A 25,209-nucleotide genomic window follows, 5' to 3' on the forward strand; every position below is an offset into this window, starting at 1 on the left:
AACTCTTCAGCATTGTGCGATTTGTCACCTAAGCATATTAGCTTCAGCACAGCCTGTTGCCGCTTGGCTGAGGCAGTGCTGCAGTGCTTCCAGCTTGTGACTGATGTGGTCATTTCTGAGATGGAGGCTGAAGAGGAGGAGGAGGCTGAGGAGGATGAGGTTCAGGAGCTGTAGACTGTGGGGGCAACCCTGATTGACCTAGGATCTGCAATCCTTGGTGTCGGGAAGATGTGTTGAGTCCCAAGGTCCGACTGGGTCCCTGCTTACACTATGTTAACCCAGGGTGCCATCAGCGAGATGTACCGTCTCTGCCCACAAGCACTTGTCCACGTGTCCGTGGTTAGGTGGACTTTCCCAGCCACTGCATTGTTGAGGGCGCGGCTAATGCTGTGGGACACGTGCTTGTGTAATGCGGGGACTGCACACCGGGAGAAATAGTGGCGGCTGGGGACCGAGTACCGAGAGACAGCCGCCACCATCAGGTTGCGGAAAGCTTCCGTCTCCACGAGCCTAAGAGGCAACATTTCGAGCGCAAGCAGTCGCGAAATGTTGGAATTTAGTACTGTGGCCTATGGGGCGTTGGCTGCGTATTTGCTCTTGCGTTCCAAAGACTGGGGTATGGACAACTGAACGCTGCGCTAGTACAGGGACGTGCTTGCTGATGGTGCTAATTGAGAGTGTGCAACAACAGGTGCAGGGCAGGAGGCATCTTCGCATGCACTATGGACAGGGGATTGGCTTGCACGCACAACAGCAGAAGAAGCAGTGGTGTCACCCGCAGACTCTGTTCCTTGACCCTGGGATTCGGCCCACAAAGTCAGGTGCTTTGTTGCCATGTGCCTGATCATGCTGGTGGTGGTCAGGCTGGTCGTTTTGATACCCCTGCTGATACTAACCTGGCAGGAGATGCAAATGACCTTTTTGGGGTTATCAGCAGAGTCTTTAAAAAACAACCAGACTCGGGAAGACCTAACAGTTGTACTGGCAACTTCCGTTGTGTTGGTGTTATGGGGAATGGTTGCTCGCCTTGTGTCTGCGGCCACCACACTGTTTCTTCCTGCCTGTTGGGGTGCTCTGCCTCCCTCCCCCTGTGTGCTGATGTCCTTGCTCTGCATGTCCTCCTGCCAGGTTGGATCAGTTACTATATCATCCACCACCTCGTCTTCCACTTCCGCACCCTGGTCCTCCTCCTGACTTTCTGACAATTGTGTCTCATCATCGTCCACCTCTTGTGACACTTTCCCACTGTCACCTTCGTATGACCGTGGCTGCTCAAATATTTGGGCATCGCTACATGTGATCTCCTCTTGCCCCGCTTCAAGTGGACCAGGTGAGAGGCCTGAATCTTTAAATGGAAAAGTGAACAGCTCATTGGAGTGTCCAAGTGTGGAATCAGTTGTCTCCGGGCACTCAATATAGTGGGAGGAAGAAGGATCAGGGTGAGGAATATGCGGTCCAGATTCACGGCTATTGAGACTTGACCGTGTGGAAGACAGGGTGGTGGTGGTGGTGGTGGCAAAGTGACTGGAAGCTTTATCCACTATCCAACCAACAACCTTTTGACACTGCTCTGGGTTCAATAGTGGTGTGCTGTGGTCCCCTAGGAATTGGGACAGGAAGGTCGGGCGAGAAGATGTGGGTGTTTGTAGTGGCAAAATTTCAGCTTGCCCACGGCCTCGGCCTCTGCATGCACCGTCACCATCACGTCCTTTGCCACGCGCCTTGCCTATTTTAAATGGAGGACAATGTCTTCCACGCTCACTACAAATGGCTGAATTTGGAGCGAACTTATCTGTGATCCGTGTGACGGACAAACCACAGTTTTAAATAGCTGGCCTGTAGGTAACTATTTTTAACAGCAAACTGGTGTCAATAGCTTCACTGACACACTGAAACAAAATTTTAATAAATGCCAGATATGGCAGAATTTTCAGCGAACTTATATGTAATCCGTGTGACGGACAAACCAGTTTTAAATAGCTGGCCTATAGGTAACTATTTTTAACAGTGACCTCGAGTCAATAAGTTCGCTGACACACTGCAACAAAATTTCAATGGAGGCCAGAAATGGCAGAATTTTCAGCGCAATTATATGTGATCCGTGTGACAGACAAACCACAGTTTTAAATAGCTGGATTTTTAGTGTTGTAATATGGAAAGGACCTGGCTGTATTCTGCAGTGCCAACAAGCAAATGGTGCAGAAAAGCAATGTTCTCTGGATTGCTTTTTAAGCAAATAATCATGATTAAGATAAAAAAAAATTATTCCTGGCCCCTGATACCTGAGGCTATTTCAACAAATATCTGTAAAAGCCCCAGCAGACAGAACTGGAATGGACCGTCTTGCTATATGCACTGAAATTTGCTATATACCCTGCCTGCCTGCCTAGCACTGATATTTCTGCAGCTGGATTAGTCCTCAGAAGGACTGTTAGTTAAGATGGATATGTGTAGAGAATCTTGTGGAATACCTACACTAACTAATAAACAACCAAATCTCTGCCTAACTCAGCAGCACCTCTCCCTACACTGCCTGATTGCGGAGTAGACTGACGAGCATGGTGGCACCAGGTCTGATATAGACCTGATGATGCTGTGAGACCAGCCAATCACTGTAATGCCACAAACAACATGGCTGCGGCATTACAGTGTGTGGCAAACAATCCCTGCATGTTGATTGGCGCTCTAAAGAGCCCCAAACATGCAGGGAGGGGACCCGAGCATCCGCCCCAGCATCTTGGAAGTAGTCGGCGAGCTCCGAGCATCTCGAGTACTGAGATGCTCGGGCAAGTCCCGAGTACTTGCGAGAATGCTCGCTCATCACTAGTGTACTGTATTGCTTTTAGTAGCATCGGCGTCTCTGGCCTAAAAAAGAGGGGGCATAAAGGGGGGCTACTGTAGCATTGGCATCTCTGCCCCCTGCCAGGCAGAGACGCCGTCCCCCTTACCACCGCGGCCCTGCTCCGGCATCTTCCGGCCTCCCTGCTGCTGCTGCTGGTGCACTCAGCTTCCCTGGCACTGTGCTTAGGGCACGCACGCGTGCACTCCCTCCCTCTTAAAGGAGCCACGCGCACCGTCATAAAAAGTCCCCAGCCAATGGCCAGATGACTTTCTCTATAAAAGGCACCTCCTCCAATATGGAGGTGCCCATGCAAGGTTGTTGCTCTGTGATACTTACTTTGCTTCAGCCCTCAGGTCCTCTGCAAGTCAGTCCTGTCCGCCAGTCTGATCTTCAGTCCAGTGCTAAGCATCTCTGGGAACTCCTTCAAGATTGTTGGAAGACCATTTACGGTGACTACCTCTTGAAGCTCATCAAGAGAATGCCAAGAGTGTGCAAAGAAGTCATCAAAGCAAAAGGTGGCTACTTTGAAGAACCTAGAATATAAGACATATTTTCAGTTGTTTCACACTTTTTTGTTAAGTATATAATTCCACATGTATTAATTCATAGTTTTGATGCCTTCAGTGTGAATGTACAATTTTCATAGTCATGAAAATACAGAAAAATCTTTAAATGAGAATGTGTGTCCAAACTTTTGGTCTGTAATGTATATGCAGCTGGATTAGTCTTCAGAAGGACGGTTAGTTCAGATGGATATATATCTTGCTGTGGAATACTTATACCTAACTATTAAACTGCCAATTCTATCCCTCACTCAGCAGCACTTCTTCCTACTCTGCCTGTTTCCATGGTAGACTCTGACGGGCATAGGGTCACCGGGTCTTATATAGACCCGATGACGCTATGTGGCCAGCCAATCACTGTAATGCCACAACCAACATGGCTACGGCATTACAGTTCATGGCAGGCAATCCCTGCATGTTAATTGGCTGTCTAAAGAGCGCCAAATATGCGGGGCGGGGATCCAAGCAGTGAGATGCTCGGGCGAGTACCGAGCAGTGGAGAGCATGCTCGCTCATCGCTAATGGAGACCCAATTAGGAGTCCCTCTCACCAACCACGAACGACAGAGAGGATGATTATGCTCTTCATCTTCTGACTGTTGCTCGCCCATCACCTCTTCCTCCTCCATTTGTTCCTCAGCTCTTGCACCTTCTTTAACAGTTTGCCTGGTATCACCAGGCCACCTCGATCGCAGTAATCCACCTTCTCTTGGCATCCACCTGTGTGACAACAGTTTGGAACTTTGAGACATTGTTATCCCTTCTGCATCCTCCTCTTCTGGGACCACCATCTCCTGCTGCAGGCTATTCAAAGTCTGCTCCAGTATGTAGATGACCGGAATAGTGATGCTGATGATGGCATCGTCAGAGCTAACCATCTTAGTAGCCATTTCAAAACTGTGCAGATGGGTACAGAGGTCCTTAATCTGTGCCCACTCCATGAACGTGATATGCTCCACGTCCGTACTGCGTTGGCCCAGGCTATATGACATGACATACTGTGTCAGGGCTCGTTGCTGCTGCCACAGTCGCTGTAACATGTTCAGAGTGGAATTCCACCGTGTCGGCACATCGCATATCAACCTGTTAACTGGCATGGACAAAGATCTCTGTATCGATGCAAGTCGATGTCCTCTGGGGGGTGCGAACGGCGGAAGTGAGCATACAGCTTCCGTGCTTACTGCAGTAGCTCATCCAGGCTGAGATAGTGGCGGAGAAATCGCTGTACCACCAGGTTGAGAACGTGAGCCTTGTAAGGCACATGTGTGAGCTCGCTTTGGCGTAGGACCGCCACAAGGTTCGCACCGTTTTCGCACATGGCCTTCCCTGGCTCCAGGTTCAGGGGAGACAGCCATTGCTCAAACTCAGCCTGGAGAGCTGTCCACAACTCTTCAGCTGTAGACTGTGCTCTGCAAGACATATTAATTTTAACACTGCCTGATTGCGGTGAGCCTTGGCTGCGCAGTATGAAGGTGGTGTGGATTTGCTCTGCACTGTTGGAACGCGTGTCTCATTAAGGCAGAGGTTGAGTGCCCAGGTGGAGGCCCTAAAGGAGGAGGTGGTAGAGGCAGAAGCAATGGAGAAAGTGTGAAATACAGAGGTTTGTTGGGGATTTCAAGACTTGTGGAGCAGCCCCTTCCCCGCCTGCCCCCACAGCCACCAGAGACACCCAGTGCCCAGTCAGCGAGATTTAACGCCCTTGGCCATGCTTATTCGTCCAGGTGTCTGTGGTGAAATGCACCCTGGCAGACATAGATTTAGTCAAGGAACGGGTGATGTTGTCTGCGACATGCTGGTGTAGTGCAGGCACAGCTTTCTTAGAGAAGTAATGGCGACTGGGCAACTGATACTGGGGGACTGCAACGGCCATCAGCTTTCGGAAACCATCTGTATCTACCAGGTGGAAAGGCAGCACAACTGTGGGACCGAGGGCTGGCTGCACTGCCGAGAGAGGGCGGAGTACGGTGAACAAGACAAACTGCTGGACCGTGAGTGAGGTGCAGGCGAAGATGTTGTGGTGGATTGAGAAACATGTGGTGTGCTCGGTGAAACAAACACAACAGGCATGTCTGCTTCCATTACAGCTGATGGGCTCTCACTCAGCCTGACTGGAGTGGATAAAGAAACAGAGGTTCTGCGGTCGGAGACCTGCATGACAATACTTGACACGGTAACAGAGGAAGAAGCAGCAGATGCGGTTGATGGGGCGGCTGATGGTTGTTGAGGTCCACTGGTCCGCATTTTATCACAATAAGATTGCCAGAGTAACGCATGTTGATTGAGCATGTGAAGGTTCATGCATGTAGTAGTCAAATTATTGGACTTTTTTCTCTACTGAGTTTTTTATAGCAAAGTTTGCAGATAATATGAGTTGGCTCATCCTTTGCATCAAATTCTGTGCATGTTATCAGTAGTGTTGAGCCACCCCCGTAGTGTTCGAGTTCGGTTCGGTTCGTCGAACACCCGTGTGTTCGCCGAACTGTTCGTCGAACTGTTCGTCGAACACCTTCGAACACCGTTAAAACCAATGGCAGGCAAACAAAAACACATAGAAACACATAGAAAACACCTTCAAACGTGTCCAAAAGCTGACAAACTGCTCAGAAGACACAACTAACACATGGAAAAGTGACAAGTACATATAGTCATGCGAAAAGAAAAGAGGTGGAGGAGTAAAAGGAGGGGGAGACACAGATATAGGCATGTCATGCCCTTCTAAAATCCAAAAAGTGAGAAGCCGAGACGGCCAGTCCGCTCCTGCCCGTGCCACCTCCGTGTCGCCGGGTTTGTGCCAGAGCCGCAGTGAACCCTGACGGCCAGCCCCCCTCTCCCAATACTGGTGCCTGTCCGCTGGTGGGTCGAGAGAGCCCCCCTGTGGTGGAGGCAGCTCTAAGCTTTTTAATTTAAATTGTCCCTCTAATTTGAATGAATACACTTTAAATCCATTTACAAGGATCTATTGGAGGGCAAGTCTCATGCCAGCAGCCGCGTAATTCCAGCTCCAGTAGCGTCCACTAAAGCTGCTGCAGTTAAAAAGCTTTTATAAGGATCGAGCTCGGCTGTCCACCGCAAGGCATCCTAGTGCCAGTCCCAGCCCCTATGCCTTGGGGTGCCTCCTGATGCTCTTCACTAAGTATCCCGTGGTCCCGAAGCATTTCCTTTGAAAAAATTAAGTGTCCAAACTACAGGTGGTGTAGCTTGCTTAACAGCCGGGATAATCCGCTGACTAGCAGACACTGCTACTAGGCGCAAAGTATTTCCTGGGCTAGATGCAGTTAAAAATTTGTAAGTAGATACTCTCGTTGGATGCTGAGAAAGCATTCCATAGAGTCTCCTGGCACGCCATATATGATTCTCTTAAAAAGCTTGGGGTAGGGGTCTAGGGGACCCTTTTATAGCCAAAATCACGGCCCTGTATCACAATACGTCACCTAGGCTGAAGATAAATGGAACTGTAGCACCGAGGGCTCGGTTGCTACAGACGTATTGCACCTCACCCAGAGGTGTGATATCTCACTCTCAGATAAGGATGGAGTGTGGATCAGGACCCGACACCTGCATGCATTACACCACATTGCCGTGGGGCAGGGCGACCAATATGCCCCTGAGATGGGCACGACAGTCCCTGTCCCTGGCTGGAGTGGGGGGAGGGAACACTGAGGAAGGGGAACCCTGCAGTGCAGGAGCAGGGAGGAAGCAGTTCCTGGGTGCATTGAGAAGGGAGTATAAAAGGTGGGCACCATCTTAGTTCAGTGCAGAGAAGTCTGAGCAGAAGTGGCAGGGAGCAGGGGCTCTGCATGAGCTCTGCTCCGGAGACGGGCCTAGTAACAGAGGCCCAGGCCTGCAAGAGGGAGAAGGAAGGAAGAGGAGCGGAGAAGGCTCCAGGAACGAGGAATGAAGGGATCCCAGGGGTGCGGACGGGCGAGTCGCCACCGCACGCCCGAATCCACCTGCGTGGAGGGGTCAGGCCAAAGGGGGAGACCGGTCCCCGAACTAGTGGAGGCAGGAAACGACCCTCAGCTAGAAACCGGAGGCTCTGACATTTTATGTGGCGCAGCCCCTTGCTCCACCCGCTAGGAAGGCACCACATAGGGTCAGGGAAACTGGCGCCAAGTTTACCAAGAGGAGGCCCGAGGCAGCCGGACAGAAGTGTTGGTAAGAAAGGCCAGACAAAGGACACACAAAGGGGGTCCTGTGAAGCGCTCCAAAGTTATCTGGGAGTTGTCTGAGCCCCTCACCTGGTGAGCACAGTACGACGTGGGCAGCCGTTACCTGCAGACGTGGTCTGGATAATAAGAACTGTGAGTAAAGGCCCTGAACTGCATCACTGACTCCGTGTCGTTACTGCTGCTGCCCTGCACCATCACCCCCATCCTCCGCATACACTGCCCTGAGGCTATACTCCTCCCGTGGGGAGTTATGCTACGCTCTGCTGCACCCACAACACCAGCCTTAGCGGTCTGCCCTGTAGCGGCGGTTCACTCTGACCGCAATCCACGGGTGGCGTAGTCGGACATTTAAACATCAAAACCACATAAATAGTTCCGCCACTGGTTTGACCGCCCTGAGCCACGGAACCGGATCGCCGCCACGAAGACTACAACCACCAGCATCCACCAAAAAGGGTCCGGCTCCGGGTGTCCCAAGGCCCAGGGGGTGCGTCAGAACATTTTCATCACCTTTCACAATCACCAATGGGACAAGGCAGGGATGTCCTCTGTCCCCTCTCTTATACATCCTAGTGACGGAGCACCTGCTCTCATCAATTCGCCATAACCCCAATATTAGGTGGATTGAGGTGGGAGGCACCGAGTACAAGTGCTCTCTATTTGCTGATGATGTCCTAGTATATATCACTCAATCACATATATCCATCCCTGCTGTTATGGCTGAAATAGATCACTTTGTTACATGGTAAAATTTTAAAATCAATGCAGCGAAGTCTGAGGCCCTCGATGTCTCCCTCCCTAAATCCATATAGGATTCCATCCAGTCCAACTTTCCCTTTGCCTGGCCCTCACAGGGTATCAAATACTTAGGAATTCCTATTCATAGAGACCTCTCCCATCTATGTTATCTTAATTTTGGGCCCTTTATTGAACAATTCCATACAGACCACGGTTGGCAAGTTGGAACTGTGAGATTCACTACGTGCACCACTGGTATTTTGTGGAAAAGCACATGTAAGATTCTGCAACAGTCTCTGCTGATACTCCTGCATGCGTGCATCCCTTTCTATGGCAGGAATAATTTCTGCAAATTTACTTTTGTACCGGGGATCTAACAGTGTGGCAACCCAGTAGTCAGGATTATTTCTAATTCTCACAATTCGAGGGTCATGTTGCAGGTAGTGCAGCAAGAAGGCACTCATGTGTGTTGCGCATCCAGGAGCACCAAGTCCCTGTTGTGTTGGTGGCGAGGTAACAATCATGCTTCCTTCCTCTGTCCTCTCCCCCCAACCTCGCACAACAGAAATGTGATCAAGGTCTCCCTCATCTGATGAGTCTTCCATCAGTTCGTCCTCCACTTCTTCCTGGGCTCCTGCACCTTCCTCACTAGTTTGGCTGCTACCATGCGCCCTGGTAAAATCATCTCCCCCACCCTCACATGCCTGCCGCCCTGGTGCTGCCGACCGTCTGGACCTTGCAGATGTTAGCCCTTCCGCATACAACTCCTCCTCCTCTACTTCCTCCACCTCCTCTTGTGCCACCACCTGACTCCGAATTCTGTTTAACATGTGCTCCAGCATGTAAATCATCGGAATAGTCATGCTGATAATGGCATCGTCAGCACTAAACATCTTCGTCGCCATTTCAAAACTGTGCAGAAGGGTGCATAGGTCCCTGATCTGAGACCACTCCTCCAGCGTGATTTGCCCCACCTCTGAATCTCGTTGGCCCAGGCTATACGTCAGAACGTATTGCACCAGGGCTTGTCGGTGCTGCCACAGTCGCTGCAACATGTGCAGAGTTGAATTCCACCGGGTAGGCACATCGCATTTTAGCCGGTGAAGTGGCAGGCCCAACGACTTCTGTAGAGATGTAAGTCGCTGAGCTGCGGGATGCGAACGGCGGAAGTGAGCACACAGCGACCGTGCCCTCTGCAGAAGGCCATCTAGTCTGGGATAGTGGGCTAAAAATTGCTGGACAACCAGGTTCAACACGTGAGCCATACAAGGCACGTGTGTGACATTGCCCCGGCGAAGGGCCGCACCCAGGTTTGCAGCATTGTCGCACACGGCCTTCCCTGGTTTCAGGTCCAGTGGAGACAACCATTCATGAAATTGGTTCTCCAGAGCTGACCACAACTCCTCAGCTGTGTGACTCACATTTCCCAGACATTTCAATGTAAAAACCGCCTGATGACGTTGAGCCCTACTGCCAGCATAGTAAGGAGGTGTGCAGGATCCCTTCTGCGCAGTTAGAAAGCTTGTGGCATGACCAGACAGGCTTTGGGTGCAGGTGGAAGACCGAGAGGAGGTTGAGGAGGCAGAAGCAGTGGAGGAAAAATGACATAAAGAGGATTGACGCACAACTCGTGGGGACGGCAAGACTTGGACAGCAGCCCCTTGTCCTGCTGTCACCATAGTTACCCAGTGCCCAGTCAGCGACATGTAACGCCCCTGTCCATGCCTACTCGTCCAAGTGTCTGTGGTGAAATGCACCCTGTCACACACAGAGTTTCTCAAAGAAGCGGTGATGTTGTGTGCGACATGCTGGTGGAGCGCAGGCACACCTTTCTTTGAGAAGTAGTGCCGACTGGGCATCTGGTACTGGGGCACTGCGACGGACATAAGGTCTCGAAAATCCTCTGTGTCCACCAGGCGGAAAGGCAGCATTTCTGTAGCCAAGAGCTTGCAGATGGTGAAATTCAACCTCTTAGCTTTCTCATGGCTAGGAGGAAATGGTCTTTTACTTGTCCACATCTGAGGGACCGAGGGCTGGCTATTGTGCTTAGACGGGGTTGATAAGGGTGTCCCCGGCAAACTGCCGGTCTGTGAGGAAGATGCAGGCGGACATGTTAGGTTGCCTTGATCCAAAGGTGGTGCTATCGATGTCGGACAGCGCTCAAGACCAGCTGGTGTTACCACCTCCAAAGAAAATGATGACCTGCCAATCACGCTGGCTGTTGCGGGTAAAGAGGTGGCAGGTCTGCGCCCCAAAACAGGTGTGACTGCTGTCCCCCCAGTCACAGAGGATGAAGAGGCCGCGGATGCACAAGATATGGCAGACGGTGGTTGGCCCGGCCGGCTAGACCGCATTGTAGCACACTGAGCTTCCCACTGCAACTTATGCTTCATGTCCATGTGCCGGTTCATGCATGAAGTACTCAAACTATGTATTTTTTGGCCTCTACTTAGCTTTTGCTGACAAATGTTACAGATAACACGATTTGGGTCATCTTTATCGATCTGAAAAAATGCCCAGGCTATGCAAGGCTTAGCACCCATGCGACCTGAAGAGCCACCACGACTTGTGGTGAGAGGCAGAGTTGTGTTTGAGGATGCAGTTGTTGACGTGCTTCCAGTACTACGTCTCTGTCCAGGAAGGCGCAACCTGACCTCGTCGTCACTAGCATCTTCCTCCACCTCCTCTGCTGACCTCATCTCTTGGCTGACTGTGGGTTGACAGTAAGTGGGATCTCCGACCTCATCATCATCACCCTGTGCGTTATCACACCCGTCGTCCTCAGAGCCAACCTGTTCCTGCCCTGACAAAAAACTAAAGTTGTCGCTCCAATCAGGTATTTGAGTCTTATCATCGTCTTCCTCATTGTCTCCACCAACAGGAGTTACAGTTTGGGAATGAGGGTCTACATTATGGTCAGAACCTTCTGCGTCTGGTCCTGGATCCGACTCATAAAGATTCTGGGCATCAGTGCAGATCATTTCCTCGTCTGGATTCACAGAAGCGCTGGAGTCGATCTCTGATTCCCAGGCTATAGTATGAGTAAACAGCTGTGCAGAATCAACCATCTGTTCTACCTCATACTCAGACGGGCAGCTGGAGATTTGGGAGCTGTGAGGAAGCAAGTGCGATTTGGGTGACACCTTTGAGGACTGGAGTATTTGTGATGTTGAAGTTGATGTGGAGGAGAGCCCACTTAAAGGAGCACTTGATATCCGTTGAAGCACCTGCTGTTTTTGTGCCTCATCTGGAATTTGTAGCGATTGGCGTGGCCGTAAGAAAGGGATCTTATCACATTGTCCGCTAAAAGAAGTAGACATTTTAGTTTGGCTGGAAGATGGTCTTTCTTCTGCACCTACCCCACGGACACAACCTTTTTTCCCCTTCCCAACACGCCTATTCCCCTTTCCACCAGCAGCAGGCCTTTTTCCACTCATTTTGGTGGTTAACTAATTCACAACTCTGGAGTTGTTTGCACAAAAAAACAATGGATGGTAACCGAGCAGAGCTGAGTGGCCAAACTGTGGTATTAGGCCAAAACTATTGGCTGGGTTAGATGCAGAAAAAAATTATTTTTAATTTGCAACCTGATGGAGGTCAGTATAGATGGACTAATAGACCAAGTCCCACACACCGCTAGAAGCCCAAATATTTTTTCAGAGCTAGATGCAGAAAAATTTTTTATTCAATTTGCAACCTGATGGAGGTCAGTATAGATGGACTAATAGACCAAGTCCCACACACTGCTAGAAGCCCAAATATTTTTTCAGAGCTAGATGCAGAAAAAAATTATTTTTAATTTGCAACCTGATGGAGGTCAGTATAGATGGACTAATAGACCAAGTCCCACACACCGCTAGAAGCCCAAATATTTTTTCAGAGCTAGATGCAGAAAAAAAATATTTTTAATTTGCAACCTGATGGAGGTCAGTATAGATGGACTAATAGACCAAGTCCCACACACCGCTAGAAGCCCAAATATTTTTTCAGAGCTAGATGCAGAAAAAAATTATATTCAATTTGCAACCTGCTGGAGGTCAGTATAGAAGGACTAATAGAACAAGTCCCACACACTGCTAGAAGCCCAAATATTTTTTCAGAGCTAAATGAAGAAAAAAATTATTTTTAATTTACAACCTGATGGAGGTCAGTATAGATGGACTAATAGACCAAGTCCTACACACTGCTAGAAGCCCAAATATTTTTTCAGAGCTAGATGCAGAAAAAAATTATATTCAGTTTGCAACCTGATGGAGGTCAGTATAGATGGACTAATAGAATGATGCTATGCCCAAAAGATTTTACTTCACTAGGTGCAGTAAAAAAATTGGTATTCTATACACAGGTGGTATATCTTGCAACACAGATAGGCTACTCCACTGACTAACACACTCTGCAATAGGCCAAAAAGGATTAGCTTTGCTAGATTCAGCCAAATGCTGTGAAAAAAACTTGCACAGCACTGGCACAGACCTGCCTGGCAAAAACTGATAGGAACTGATGTAACCTAGTCCTGAAAAGGACTCCAATTACAATTAGTCTTTACTCCCACAATCTATCTATTTAAGAGCACAGACCTGCCTGATAAAAGTCGTAGGAAATGCTGTAACCTAGTCCTTAAAAGGACTGCAATCACAACTATTCCCTACTCCCAAGCTATCTGTATATTTGTGCGAAAATTGGCTTGAAATTAACAAGGTATAGCGCACACAGCAACAGCGGTGCCGTCTAACACGCAGCTGCAGCAGTGAGAAAATGGTGGCGACGGGGAAAATGGCTTGGTCTTATAGGGCAAGGACATGTGACATACACTGCCAATCACACATGCCCTTGCTTGTGTGAAAAAAAGCACTTCGCTCCGTGTGTGCGCTGCTGATAGGCTGACAGATTGCACCTCCCCACTGCAAATGCGGGAAAGAGAAAAAAAAATGGAGATCTTCATTGTTCCTGCAGAGATCCATCCCCTGCCCCTCCCCCCGCCCCGCTGTACACTCAAACTGCGTATTAACATTAATTTTCATCATTACTGAGAAAAAATCCAGTTATGATTTTGGTGCACGAACAGTTATCGAACATAACCTCGAACAGCCGAATTTTTCTCAAATTGTTCGTGTTCGCCGACCGGCTCGAACACCGCCCAAAACAGCTCGAATTTGAGATTGGCGAACAGTTCGAGTAGAACAACGCTCATCTCTAGTTATCAGGCCAAAATCACCAGGGTATGTGAACTTTTTGATCAGGGTCATTTGGATGTTTTGGTTGTCATTAAGATTTAAAAAGAGAAAACACAGTAGTTTGACAATAAATGGCTTCACCCAACCAATAACCATGAGTGGAGAAAAAGTTTTTTTGTTATCCTTCATATTCTCTGAAACAATGCCAAGAAAGGAAAAATTCTGCCGGGGTATGCAAACTTTTGAGCACGACTGTATAATTGACCAATGATGTAATAAAGTCAAACCTGCCCTGATATTCAATGTATCCGTCATGGCTCTTCCGTGCACGTATTTGAATTTTACATTTTAATTTGGAACAGGCACAATGTCTCAGAATGTCCCACATTATGTGGTGATGATAAAACCTGGCGCAATGAACAGGGACTCGCTAATGCAAAAAGACTGCTGACCCAACCAATTTGCTGGACCCCAGACAGACGGATAACTCGGGACAGCTGCAGCAATTGGTAAGAAGCTTTATTCATACACTACCTGAATTTGTCCTTCTGTTTTGGTAGTTTCAGTGTGCATTGTGTAAGTATGTTGCAGGTCATTCGATCTGTTCATAGTAAGTGGGTTAATTATTGTTAGACAAAGAACCCTGATAAGACCTTGTGTACTGTGTTGAATTTATGTGTTGTATGCTGTATGGGGAGTGTGGACTTGGCATTTCACTGGTCATCTATACGTGGGGTTGGATTATAGCGATCAGTTGATTGTACCCAGTGGAGCAGATGTTGGTGATTGTCAGCAGCAGCAACTTGTATTGCTAAGGAAACCCATATAGTTCTGGCTCCTAGACGTAGGGGCTGATGGTTTTCATCTCATTATAAGTCAGGCATGGAGTGACAGAGTAGAAATCCATAGTGTGTGTGGTAAGAGTCCCCGCTTGTTTGTCTCTCTAGTCCAGTATTCCTGTTTTTAAAGAAACAGAATATGGGTAGTAATCTGTACAATAAGAGGCAGATTGAGCATGGTAGATGTGCTGTATAGAGTAGAAAAACCATAGTGAGTGTGGTATGAGTCCCCGCTGGTTAGTCTCTCTAGTCCTGTATACCTGTTTTTAACCCCTTTACCCCCCGAGGGTGGTTTGCACATTAATGACCGGGCCAATTTTTACAAATATGACCACTGTCACTTTATGAGGTAATACCTCTGGAACGCTTCAACGGATTCCACTGATTCTGAGATTTTTTTTTCGTGACATATTCTACTTCATGATAGTGGTATCTTCAATATCACTTGCGTTTATTTGTGAAAAAATCGGAAATTTGGAGAAAATGTAGAAAATTTTGCAATTTTCAAAATTTGAATTTTTATGCCCCTAAATCAGAGAGATATATCTCACCAGGTAGTTAATAAATAACATTTCCCACATGTCTACTTTACATCAGCAAAATTTTGGAACCCAATTGTTTTTTTATTAGGGAGCAATAAGGGTTAAAATTGACCAGCGATTTCTCATTTTTACAACAAAATTTACAAAACCATTTTTTTAGGGGCCACATCACATTTTAAGTGACTTTGAGGGGCCTTTATGGTAGAAAATACCCAAAAGTGATACCATACTAAAAACTGCACCCCTCAAGGTGCTCAAAACCACATTCAAGAAGTTTATTAACCCTTCAGGTGCTTCACAGGAATTTTTGCAATGGGGAAGAAAAAAATGAACATTTAACTTTTTTCACCAAAATGTTATTTTAAACCCCATTTTTTTTTATTTTTGCAGGGGTAACAGGATTAAATGGATTCCAAAATTTGTTGTGCAATTTCCCCTGAGCACGCAGATACCCCATACGTGGGGAAAAAACACTGTTTGGGGGCACGGCTGAGCTCAGAAGGGAAGGAGCGCCATTTTACTTTTTGAATGTAAAATTTGCTTGAATAATTAGCGGACGCCATGTTGCATTTGGAGAGCCCTTGATGTGCCTAAACAGTAGAAACTCCCCACAAGTGACAACATTTTGGAAACTAGACCCCTCAGGGAAGTTATCTAGATGTGTTGTGCGCACCTTGAACCCCCAGGTGCTTCAAAGAAGTTTATAACATGGAGCCGTGAAAATAAAATTTTCATATTTTTCCCACAAAAATGTTTTTCAGCCCCCAGTTTTGCATTTTCCTAAGTGTAACAGGAGAAATTGCACCATGCAACTTGTTGTGCAATCTCTCCTGAGTAAGGCAATACCCCATATGTGGGGAAAATACACTGTTTGGGCACACGTCAGGGTTCAGAAGGGAAGGAACACTGTGTAACTTTTTGAACGCAAAATTGGCTGGAATCAAGAGCGGACACCATGTCGCATTTCGAGAGCCCCTGATGTGCCTAAATAGTAGAAACTCCCCACAATTGACTCCATTTTGGAAACTAGACCCCTCAAGGATTTTATCAAGGGGTATATTGAACATTTTGAACCCAGAGGTACGACAGAATTTGATAACATTAGGTCATCATATTGAATAAGTTTTCATTAGTCTTGCTACTTGAGTTTGCATCGGATACTTGGGTATGCACCATGTATCGCGGGTGCTCAAGTGACATGCTCGATTCCCTGCCCCGCATGTTTCACGATTGTTAGACACCCAAAACAAAACATGCGGCGATCGCTCGTGCATGGCAGGCGATCCCAGCAACATTTTTTTGGGCCTCGAAGCATATGGGGCAGAGACCCGAGCATGTCATTCGAACACACGCGATACTCAGTGCATACCCGAGCACTCGATGCAAACTCAAGTAGCGAGCACTTGCGCTCAACACTGGTCGCCATATCGTCATCATTTTTTTTCTTTACTTTTGAAAAAATCCGAACCCTAACCCTAGCCCAACCCTAACCCTAGCCCAACCCTAACCTTAGCCCAACCCTAACCCTAGCCCAACCCTAAATCCAACCCTAACCCTAGAGTTTATTTTTTTACGCCGTTCCTCGTGTGGTGTAAGTGATTAGACGACTTCATTCTTCGGTTCAGTGCGATTACAGCGATAATAGATTCATATCGGGTTTTTATGATTGACAGCTGTCACACACTAAAAGATGCTTTTTTTGCAAAGACAGAGTCATGTGACAGCTTTTTGTTGCTGGACAAGTTGACGTTTTTATTGGTACCATTTTCGGGAATGTGACATTTTTTGATCACTATCTATTCCGATTTTTGGGAGGCGGAATAAACAAAAAATTCCGGAATTATTTTTTTGTTTTTTTTATTCCGTTCTGCGTGTGGTAAAATTGATAAGGTAGCTTTATTCTTTGGGTCAGTACGTCTACAGCGGTACTGCATTTATATAGTTTTTTATGTTTTGGCGCTTTTACACAATAAAAACTATTTTCTAGAAAAATAATTTTTTTGCATCACTTTATTATGAGAGCTGTAACTTTTATATTTTTCAGATGATGGAGCTATATGGCAGCTTGTTTTTTGTGGGACAAGATGACGTTTTCAGCGATACCATTTTTATTTACATTCGTCTTTTTGATCGCGTGTTATTCCATTTTTTGTTTGGCAGTATGATGCTAAAGCATTGTTTTTTGCTTAGTTTTTTATTAGGTTTTTTTACCGTGTTCACTAAAGGGGTTAACTAGTGGGACAGTTTTATAAGTCAGGTCGTTCCGGAGCGGCGATACCAAATATGTGTACTTTTATTGTTTTTTTGTTTTTTTTTCATAATAAATAAATATGGGTACAATATATTTTTATTTTTTGGGGATTATTTTTTTACATTTTTTTTAATACTTTTACAATTTTTTTTTCACTTTCCTACCCTTTTTTAACTTTTACACTATGTTCCACTATGGGACTTTCACTTTTTGCAGCCTTATAGGCTGCATAGCATAGAGAGCAGCAGCTCCCTATGCCATGCAGCCTGTGAGCGCTGCACACAGAGGAGACATTACTTTGGTCATGCACTGCGCATGACCAAAGTAATTTCCTGCCTCCTATTGACCCGAATGTTGTCATGACGACATCGGGAAGCCATAGCAGACATCGCTGGAGGCCAGGAGAGGAGGTGAGTATCGTGCTTACCCTTGCCCCCGCAATGCTGCGATCAACTTTGATCGCAGCATTTTGGGGGTTAATGGGCTGGGAGCGGTGCGGGACCGCTTCCTGCACATAGCACCGCGTGTCAGCTGTGACAATCAGCTGACACTCGGCGGCGATCGCCCCATACCGCTTGTGTGTGGGCGTAATCGCCGCACGCATAATAGTACGTACCTGGTTCATAAGGCCCAGGGCGCAGGTACGTACAATTACTGACCTGGTCGGAAAGGGGTTAAATAAACAGAAAGAAAGAAAGAAAATAAATTTGTGCAGAAAAAGCTTATTTTTTGTTCAGTGTCTGGTTGTCCACCAGGTGGCAGATTTGATGAAGGTTTCTGGAAGTGTATTTCAGGAACAGAAAAATTGTTTATATGATATTGGTTTACTAGACCAGGCTGAGATATGGTGGAAAAACTCTAAATCTGTAACTAGAGGCAAGTTGGAGGAAGAAAAACATGGTGATAAGTTTTTGCAAGTTCGAGTATGTAACAAAGATGGCATTGATTCCCCTGCTGCTCCCATTTTGACTCAACCCCCGTACATTGTCCTTGAAGGATGGACATGTTGTGTATGTAGGAATCAGAATCCAGTTTTTGTGGAGACCTGTTGTGTATGTGGTGCCCCCTGTTGGCACATAGAAACCATTAAACCGCCTAAAAAACAGGATGGTACCCTTTTTGTTAACGCCCCACAATCCTTTTGTATAGTGAGCCCCCCTTGGCCAGTTCCCCAAGTGCTTCGCCCCCATAAGTCTCGGCCAGGCCCACAATGAACATCATGCCTGCAGAGGATGTGACTAACGCCCCTTCAGGCCCTGCACTATCCTCCAGCACCTCCCTTGACACAACCCAAATGGATGCTGCAGTTATACATCAGCCTTTTGCTGCCATGCAAGACTCACTAGGACAATTACTCAGTCAGGGTGGTCAGTTCACCTTAACCCCCCCTGCTGCTCACCCACAGCTCTTGGCCAGACTGCTACCACCAGCCCTCACATCCCAGTCTAGGGGACCAGATACTGTAGTGTACAAGGAGGGTGTGTGGCTCCCTGGAATCTGTAGTGAAATGCTGGCCATGATGAGTAGAAAGCCAGACCCTGAAATGTTTCCCATGCCATTTGTTAGAGAAGTAGAGAATATTAGAAAAGCTTTCTCCTGTTAGTAGAAAAATATTATACCCGGCTCTGGCAAAGATGGCAGGACTTAGTATATGAGAACAAGTCTAAAGTTCACACCCGTTTACTGTCTTATGGCTCTGTTGAAGGTTTAAAGCACGTGATTAAAGAGCCACTAATAGTGTCCCACCTAGAGTATCTGGCTGTCATACAAAGTAGCCAAGGGTGTTGAAGCAACAAATGCCCTGAATAATAAGGCAAAAACCCAGTCCAGAGCCCCTCTTATGTACAATCAGTCCAGGCAAGGACAAAGAAATTTCACGTTATAATTGTGAAAAGCCTGGACACACAGAAACTGCAGTCTGCGGTCAGAAGGGAGAGGAGAGCGTGATAACCCACCTCCTTCCCCCTTCTCCAGCAGGAAGGGGGGAGAGTCAGTGTCACACTAAGCCATAAATGCTGTTTACCTTCTGCTGCATAAGTCTACTGGAATTTTTTTTAACTTTCTCCCTCACTGTTTACATCTCTCATGATGTTACGACCATTCTTTTTCAGTACTGCTGGACATCTCAGAATTTAATGTGCCTGTAACGGGTCTGGGAGGCGGAACCTCTGAGCAACTATACAAGGGGGCGGCCCTTGTAAGGAAGCGGGTGGCGCCCAGGGAAGACGGGCAGGTAGTCACAGCAAGTGACATGGACAGTCTCTGGGAAAACGGGCAGGTGGTCACGGCAAGTGACCGGGACAGTCTCTTGACAGGCGAGTGGTCACGGCAAGTGACGGCAGAGCCTCCAGGTAGGCAAGCAGGCTGGTAGCAGGTGAGTGCTCCCAGGTGAGCGGGCAAGAGTCTCTGGACAGGCAGGTGGTCACAGCACGTGACGGCGGAGCCTCCAGGTAGGCTAGCAGACAGGTAGAAGGTGAGCGCTCCCAGGTGAGCGGGCAAGAGTCTCTGGACAGGCTGGTGGTCACAGCACGTGACGGCGGAGCCTCCAGGTAGGCTAGCAGACAGGTAGCAGATGTGCGCTCCCAGGTGAGCGGGCAGACGGATCCATAGACAGACTGGCAGGGCTGGTAGGCAGGAATAGTAGCAGGTTGACACGAGACAGGCAGGCATCAGACAGGAAGCTGGCAGGAAACTGGCAGGTAACTGGCAGGTAACTGGAAACGGGACCTGAGGGCTGAAGCAGAGTGATGAACTGTGCTACAACATTGCTCGGGCACCTCCATTTTGGAGGAGGTGCCTTATATATGGTGAAGTCATCCGGCCATTGGCCGGGGACTCCTTAGGACGGGGAGGGGGAGCGCGCGCGCGCGCGCCCTAAGCACCGTGGCCTGGAAGGAGCGCGCGCTGCTAGCAGAGCGGGAGGAAGACGCCGGGCACGGAGCGGAGAGGTGAGGGGAACAGCGTCCCTGCCTAGCAGGAGGCAGGGACGCCGACGCTACAGTACCCCCCCCTTTAGGCCCCCCCTTTTTTAGGCCAGACAGAAATTTAGCAAGGATGAGCGGGGCATGGATGTTCTCCCGGGGCTCCCACGTTCTCTCCTCAGGACCAAACCCCTTCCAATCTACCAGAAAAAAGGTCTTTCCTCTTACCCTTTTGGTGGCCAGAATGTTCTCTACCTCAAACTTGTCTTCAGCAGAAACCGGAGCAGGAGGCGTACCTGTAGACCTGGAAAAAGAGTTAAGTACCACGGGTTTGAGGAGAGATACATGGAAGGAGTTAGGGATCCGCAAGTTGGCCGGGAGTTTCAATTTATAGGCCACCGGGTTGATCTGTTTGGTAACCTCCAGTGGGCCGATGAACCGAGGCCCTAACTTGTAGGAGGGAATCTTGAGCCGGACATACTTGGACGAGAGCCAGACTTTATCTCCAGGACGGAATTGTGGAGGATCCAGGCGTTTTTTGTCAGCGTGTTTTTTCATCCGCTCGGACGACTGAAGGAGTGCGGATCGGGTACTCTCCCAAATGGAGAAAAATTCACTAACGAGAGATTCCGCAGCCGGATTATCCACCGAGGTGGAGACGGGAAATGGGATCCGAGGATGCTGACCGAAGACTACAAAAAACGGGATTTGGAGGAAGATTCGCTCTCGTGATTGTTGTAAGAGAATTCGGCCCATGGCAGGAGATCCACCCAGTCTGAATGGTGGGCATTAACGAAGTGCCGGAGGTAACTGGTCAGGATCTGATTGATCCGCTCCACTTGACCATTGGACTGTGGATGGTAAGCGGAGGAGAAGTCCAAGGTGACGTCTAGCAGTTTACATGTGGCTCTCCAGAAGCGTGAGGTGAACTGAACCCCACGATCCGACACGAGGTGGAGAGGCAGGCCATGAAGACGGAAGATGTGGCGGGTAAAGTCTTTAGCCAGCTCGGGTGCAGATGGGAGGCCTGGCAGGGGAATGAAATGGGCCATTTTGGAAAAGCGGTCAGCGACCACCCAAATGACTGTACAACCGGCAGAGACAGGGAGGTCTGTTATGAAGTCCATAGCTATATGCTGCCAGGGGGCAGCAGGTACAGGAAGCGGAAGGAGGCGACCGGCTGGCAGGTGTCTCGGAACCTTGCTGCGGGCGCAGGACACACAGGCAGAAACAAAGTCTATTACGTCCTTGTGCAGGGTAGGCCACCAGTAGTGCCGGGTAATAAGCTGGAGGGTCTTTTTCTGACCGGCGTGGCCAGCAAGTTTAGACGAGTGACCCCAGTGTAGGATCTTCTCCCGATCAGATACAGTGACGAACGTCTTACCGGGAGGGAGACGATTTAGACTCACGGGAGCCACCTGCATTACTCTGGCGGGATCGATGATATGTTTAGGTTCCTGCTCGAGATCAGACACCAGAAAGGATCGGGACAAGGCGTCCGCTTTGATGTTTTTGTCAGCCGGGCGAAAATGAAGAACAAAATCAAAGCGAGCAAAAAACAAGGACCACCGGGCTTGGTGCGGGTTAAGTCTCTGAGCACTCTGGAGGTAAGCCAAGTTCTTGTGGTCAGTGTAAATTATTACCGGGTGAAGAGCCCCCTCGAGCAGGTAACGTCACTCCTCCAAAGCCAGCTTAATGGCCAATAACTCTCGGTCTCCAATAGAATAGTTGCGCTCAGAAGAGGAGAAGAGTTTGGAGAAGAAGCCGCAAGTTACCATTCTCCCGGAAGACGATTTTTGGGTAAGTACCACTCCGGCTCCAGAGGAGGAGGCGTCAACTTCCAGGAAGAACTGCTTGTTGCCGTCCGGGTGATGCAGCACCGGGGCGGAAGAGAAAGCCTGTTTTAAGGAAAGAAAGGCTTCCTCTGCTGCGGGCGGCCATTCTCTGGGATTAGTGCCCTTACGGGTGAGCGTGGAAATTGGGGCAGTCCGGGAAGAGAAGTGCGGTATAAAGAGGCGGTAATAGTTGGCAAAGCCCAGGAACCGCTGAATAGCCTTCAACCCCTCTGGTCGAGGCCACTTCTCGATGGCAGACAGCTTCTCAGGATCCATTCGTAGGCCGGTCTGAGAAATTATGTAGCCCAAAAACGGGAGCGAGGTCTGCTCAAAGAGGCACTTCTCATATTTAGCGTAGAGGTAGTTCTGCCTGAGCCTGAGCAGGACCTGACGAACATCCCTCCGGTGAGTCTGGAGATCCGGAGAGAAGACCAAGATGTCGTCCAGGTACACCACTACGCAGGAGTAGAGAAGGTCCCGGAAGATGTCATTGACCAACTCTTGAAAGACGGCGGGAGCGTTACAGAGACCAAAGGGCATTACCAGATATTCATAGTGGCCGTCCCGGGTGTTGAATGCCGTCTTCCATTCATCCCCCTGACGGATACGGACCAGGTTATACGCCCCACGGAGGTCCAGTTTGGTGAAGATTCTAGCCCCCCTCAGGCGGTCAAATAATTCAGGAATGAGCGGGAGGGGGTATTTATTCTTCACTGTAATCTGGTTAAGGCCTCTGTAATCTATACATGGACGGAGTGAGCCGTCCTTCTTTTTGACGAAGAAGAAGCCCGCTCCCGCCGGGGAGGTAGATTTCCGGATAAATCCCCGGGCCAGATTCTCCTCAATATATTCAGACATGGACCTTGTCTCTGCTGCGGACAAAGGGTAGATACGCCTACGGGGAGGAGTAGAGCCGGGTATCAGGTTGATTGGACAGTCATATGGTCTATGAGGGGGTAATGTCTCTGCTTCTTTTTTATTGAAGACATCCGCATAAAACCAATAGGGAGCCGGTAGACCGGGTAGATTGACTGGGGTAGAAGAAGGACGAGCAGGATGAACGGGAACTAGACAAGTCTTATGGCAGTCCTGTCCCCAGCGAAGGACCTCTCCGGTCTGCCAGTCAAGCACGGGTGCATGTTTCTGGAGCCAAGGTAGACCCAACAAGAGTGCGTGAGAGAGTCCAGGTAGAACATGAAAGGAGATGCTCTCAGAATGCAGCATTCCCACCTGCAGAGTTATGGATTCTGTGATGAGTTGGATAGGATGTGGTAAGAGGCCCCCATCCACGGCGGCGACAGATAAAGGTACGGCCAGAGGTTTGGTAGGAATGCGGTACCTCTCTACCAGGGATTGAGAGATGAGATTACCAGCAGCTCCTGAGTCAAGTTGAGCCAGTTCGAAATAGCGGTTCTCTCCGCAGGTGATAGAGACTGACAGCATCAGGGATGGAGAGGGTTTACTTTTGTCTAGGGAGACCTCTCTGAGCGACCCTAGACACAGGCGTTTCCCGATCTCTCAGGGCAGGAACGGATCCGGTGCTCCTTACTGCCACAGTAGAAGCAGCTCCCCTCGGCACGGCGTGAGTCTTGACGGGTTTTGACCATCTTGGTCTGGTCGACCTGCATAGGCTCAGGTGAGTGTGCCTGGGGAGTAACGGAGGGAGTGACGGGTTTCTGGAAAGTAGGGGCTAGACGTGGAAACCTCCTCTCACGGGTGACCTCTTTGGCGCGCTCCTGGAACCGGATGTCAATCCGGGTGGCAAGTGTTATCAAGTCGTCGAGAGTGGTAGGAATGTCCCGACCGGCGAGTTCATCTTTAATACGGCCGGACAGACCCTCCCAGAAGACAGACACCAGAGCGTCGTTATCCCAGGCCAGCTCCGAAGCAAGGGTACGGAACCGTATGGCATATTGGCCCACGGTGAGATCTCCTTGACGGAGGCGTAGCAGAGACGATGCAGATGAGGTCTTCCATCCGGGTTCGTCGAAGACTTTCCGGAAAGCCGTGAGAAAAGCTGGCAGGTCGGACACCAGGAGGTCTCCTCTCTCCCATAGAGGATTTAGCCAAGCCAGTGCCTCCCCCGTGAGATGAGACATGATGAAGGCAACTTTGGCCCGGTCGGAGATAAACTGGTGGGACAGGAGTTCAAAGTGCAGGGTGCACTGGTTTATGAAGCCCCGAACTTGAGCGGGGTCGCCTCCGAAGCGAGGAGGTGCAGAAAGCCGGGGTCCGGGGCAGGATACCACGGTATTGGTGGGCAGCGGCGCTGCCGGGTTGCGGGTCATGACGCTAGCGGTGGTTGCTGGTGGAGCAGTCAGAGTGTCCAGGCGAGAGTTGACATTCCGCAGGTGACCCAGGATGGACTCCTGTTGGGACCTCTGACGGGACAGTTCATGACATAGGTCCGAGAGCGAGGGAGCTTGGGTGCCACCGGGTTCCATGGCCCGAGCAAACTGTAACGGGTCTGGGAGGCGGAACCTCTGAGCAACTATACAAGGGGGCGGCCCTTGTAAGGAAGCGGGTGGCGCCCTAAGCACCGTGGCCGGGAAGGAGCACGCGCTGCTAGCAGAGCGGGAGGAAGACGCCGGGCACGGAGCGGAGAGGTGAGGGGAACAGCGTCCCTGCCTAGCAGGAGGCAGGGACGCCAACGCTACAGTGCCCTCCACATGCCTGATAACATCACCATTCACCATTGCACTACTCTTGTTGCCTCTGGAGGGAGGAGAGGGTTGGTAGTGATAATGTGGGTGATCTCCTAGTTAAGGCACAAGAGGAACATGACGGTGTACAAATAATGTCCCATGGGGGGGTGGTGTTTGGTCATGTTACCGATGTCCCACTAGATAAACCAGACCATGAGCTCTTTGTGGACGGATCGCGGTATGGCATGGACGGCCAGTTCTTCACTGGGTATGCTGTTTCCCGCCATGAAACCATTAAAGCAGAGCAGCTGCCCCCATACATGTCTACCAGGAAGCTGACCTCCGTGCCCTTTGAAAAGCCAGCAGACATGCTAAAGACCAGACTGCCGCGATTTATAAAGACAGTCACTATGCTTTCACAACTATGGACCTATATTGAGAGCTTGATCTTTCCCCGCAGCGGCAAGTAAGTCTATCAAGAATATTAAATCCGTCCAACGCCTGATGGAGGACCTACATTTACCCGAGAAAGTTGCCATAGTGAAAGTCAAATTCCATGCAAAGGACGGCTCAGCTACAGCTAAAGGCAACCAACTGCCCAACCAGACTGCAAAGTCTGCAGCTTACCAACCAAGAGACAACACTGTCAAGGTGGCAGCTGCACAGGTGTCCTCCGCCGCTGACCCACCTG

At 49.1% G+C, this 25,209-nt stretch overlaps 1 protein-coding gene across 1 annotated transcript in view; it reads left to right on the forward strand.

The window, feature by feature from the left end:
• LOC141246090 (multidrug and toxin extrusion protein 2-like) overlaps nt 1–25,209 on the forward strand; it is a 354,159-nt gene that overhangs the window by 22,952 nt on the left and 305,998 nt on the right. Inside the window, exon 3 of the mRNA XM_073669113.1 lies at nt 24,979–25,208. Within this exon, the coding sequence (XP_073525214.1) occupies nt 24,979–25,208 (230 nt within the window). The remainder of the gene's footprint in view (nt 1–24,978; nt 25,209) is intronic.

The sequence above is a fragment of the Phyllobates terribilis genome, unplaced genomic scaffold, assembly GCF_046119375.1.
Source record: "Phyllobates terribilis strain yellow unplaced genomic scaffold, ASM4611937v1 Scaffold_2__4_contigs__length_985480577, whole genome shotgun sequence".
In the NCBI taxonomy this organism is placed as follows: Eukaryota; Metazoa; Chordata; class Amphibia; order Anura; family Dendrobatidae; genus Phyllobates; species Phyllobates terribilis.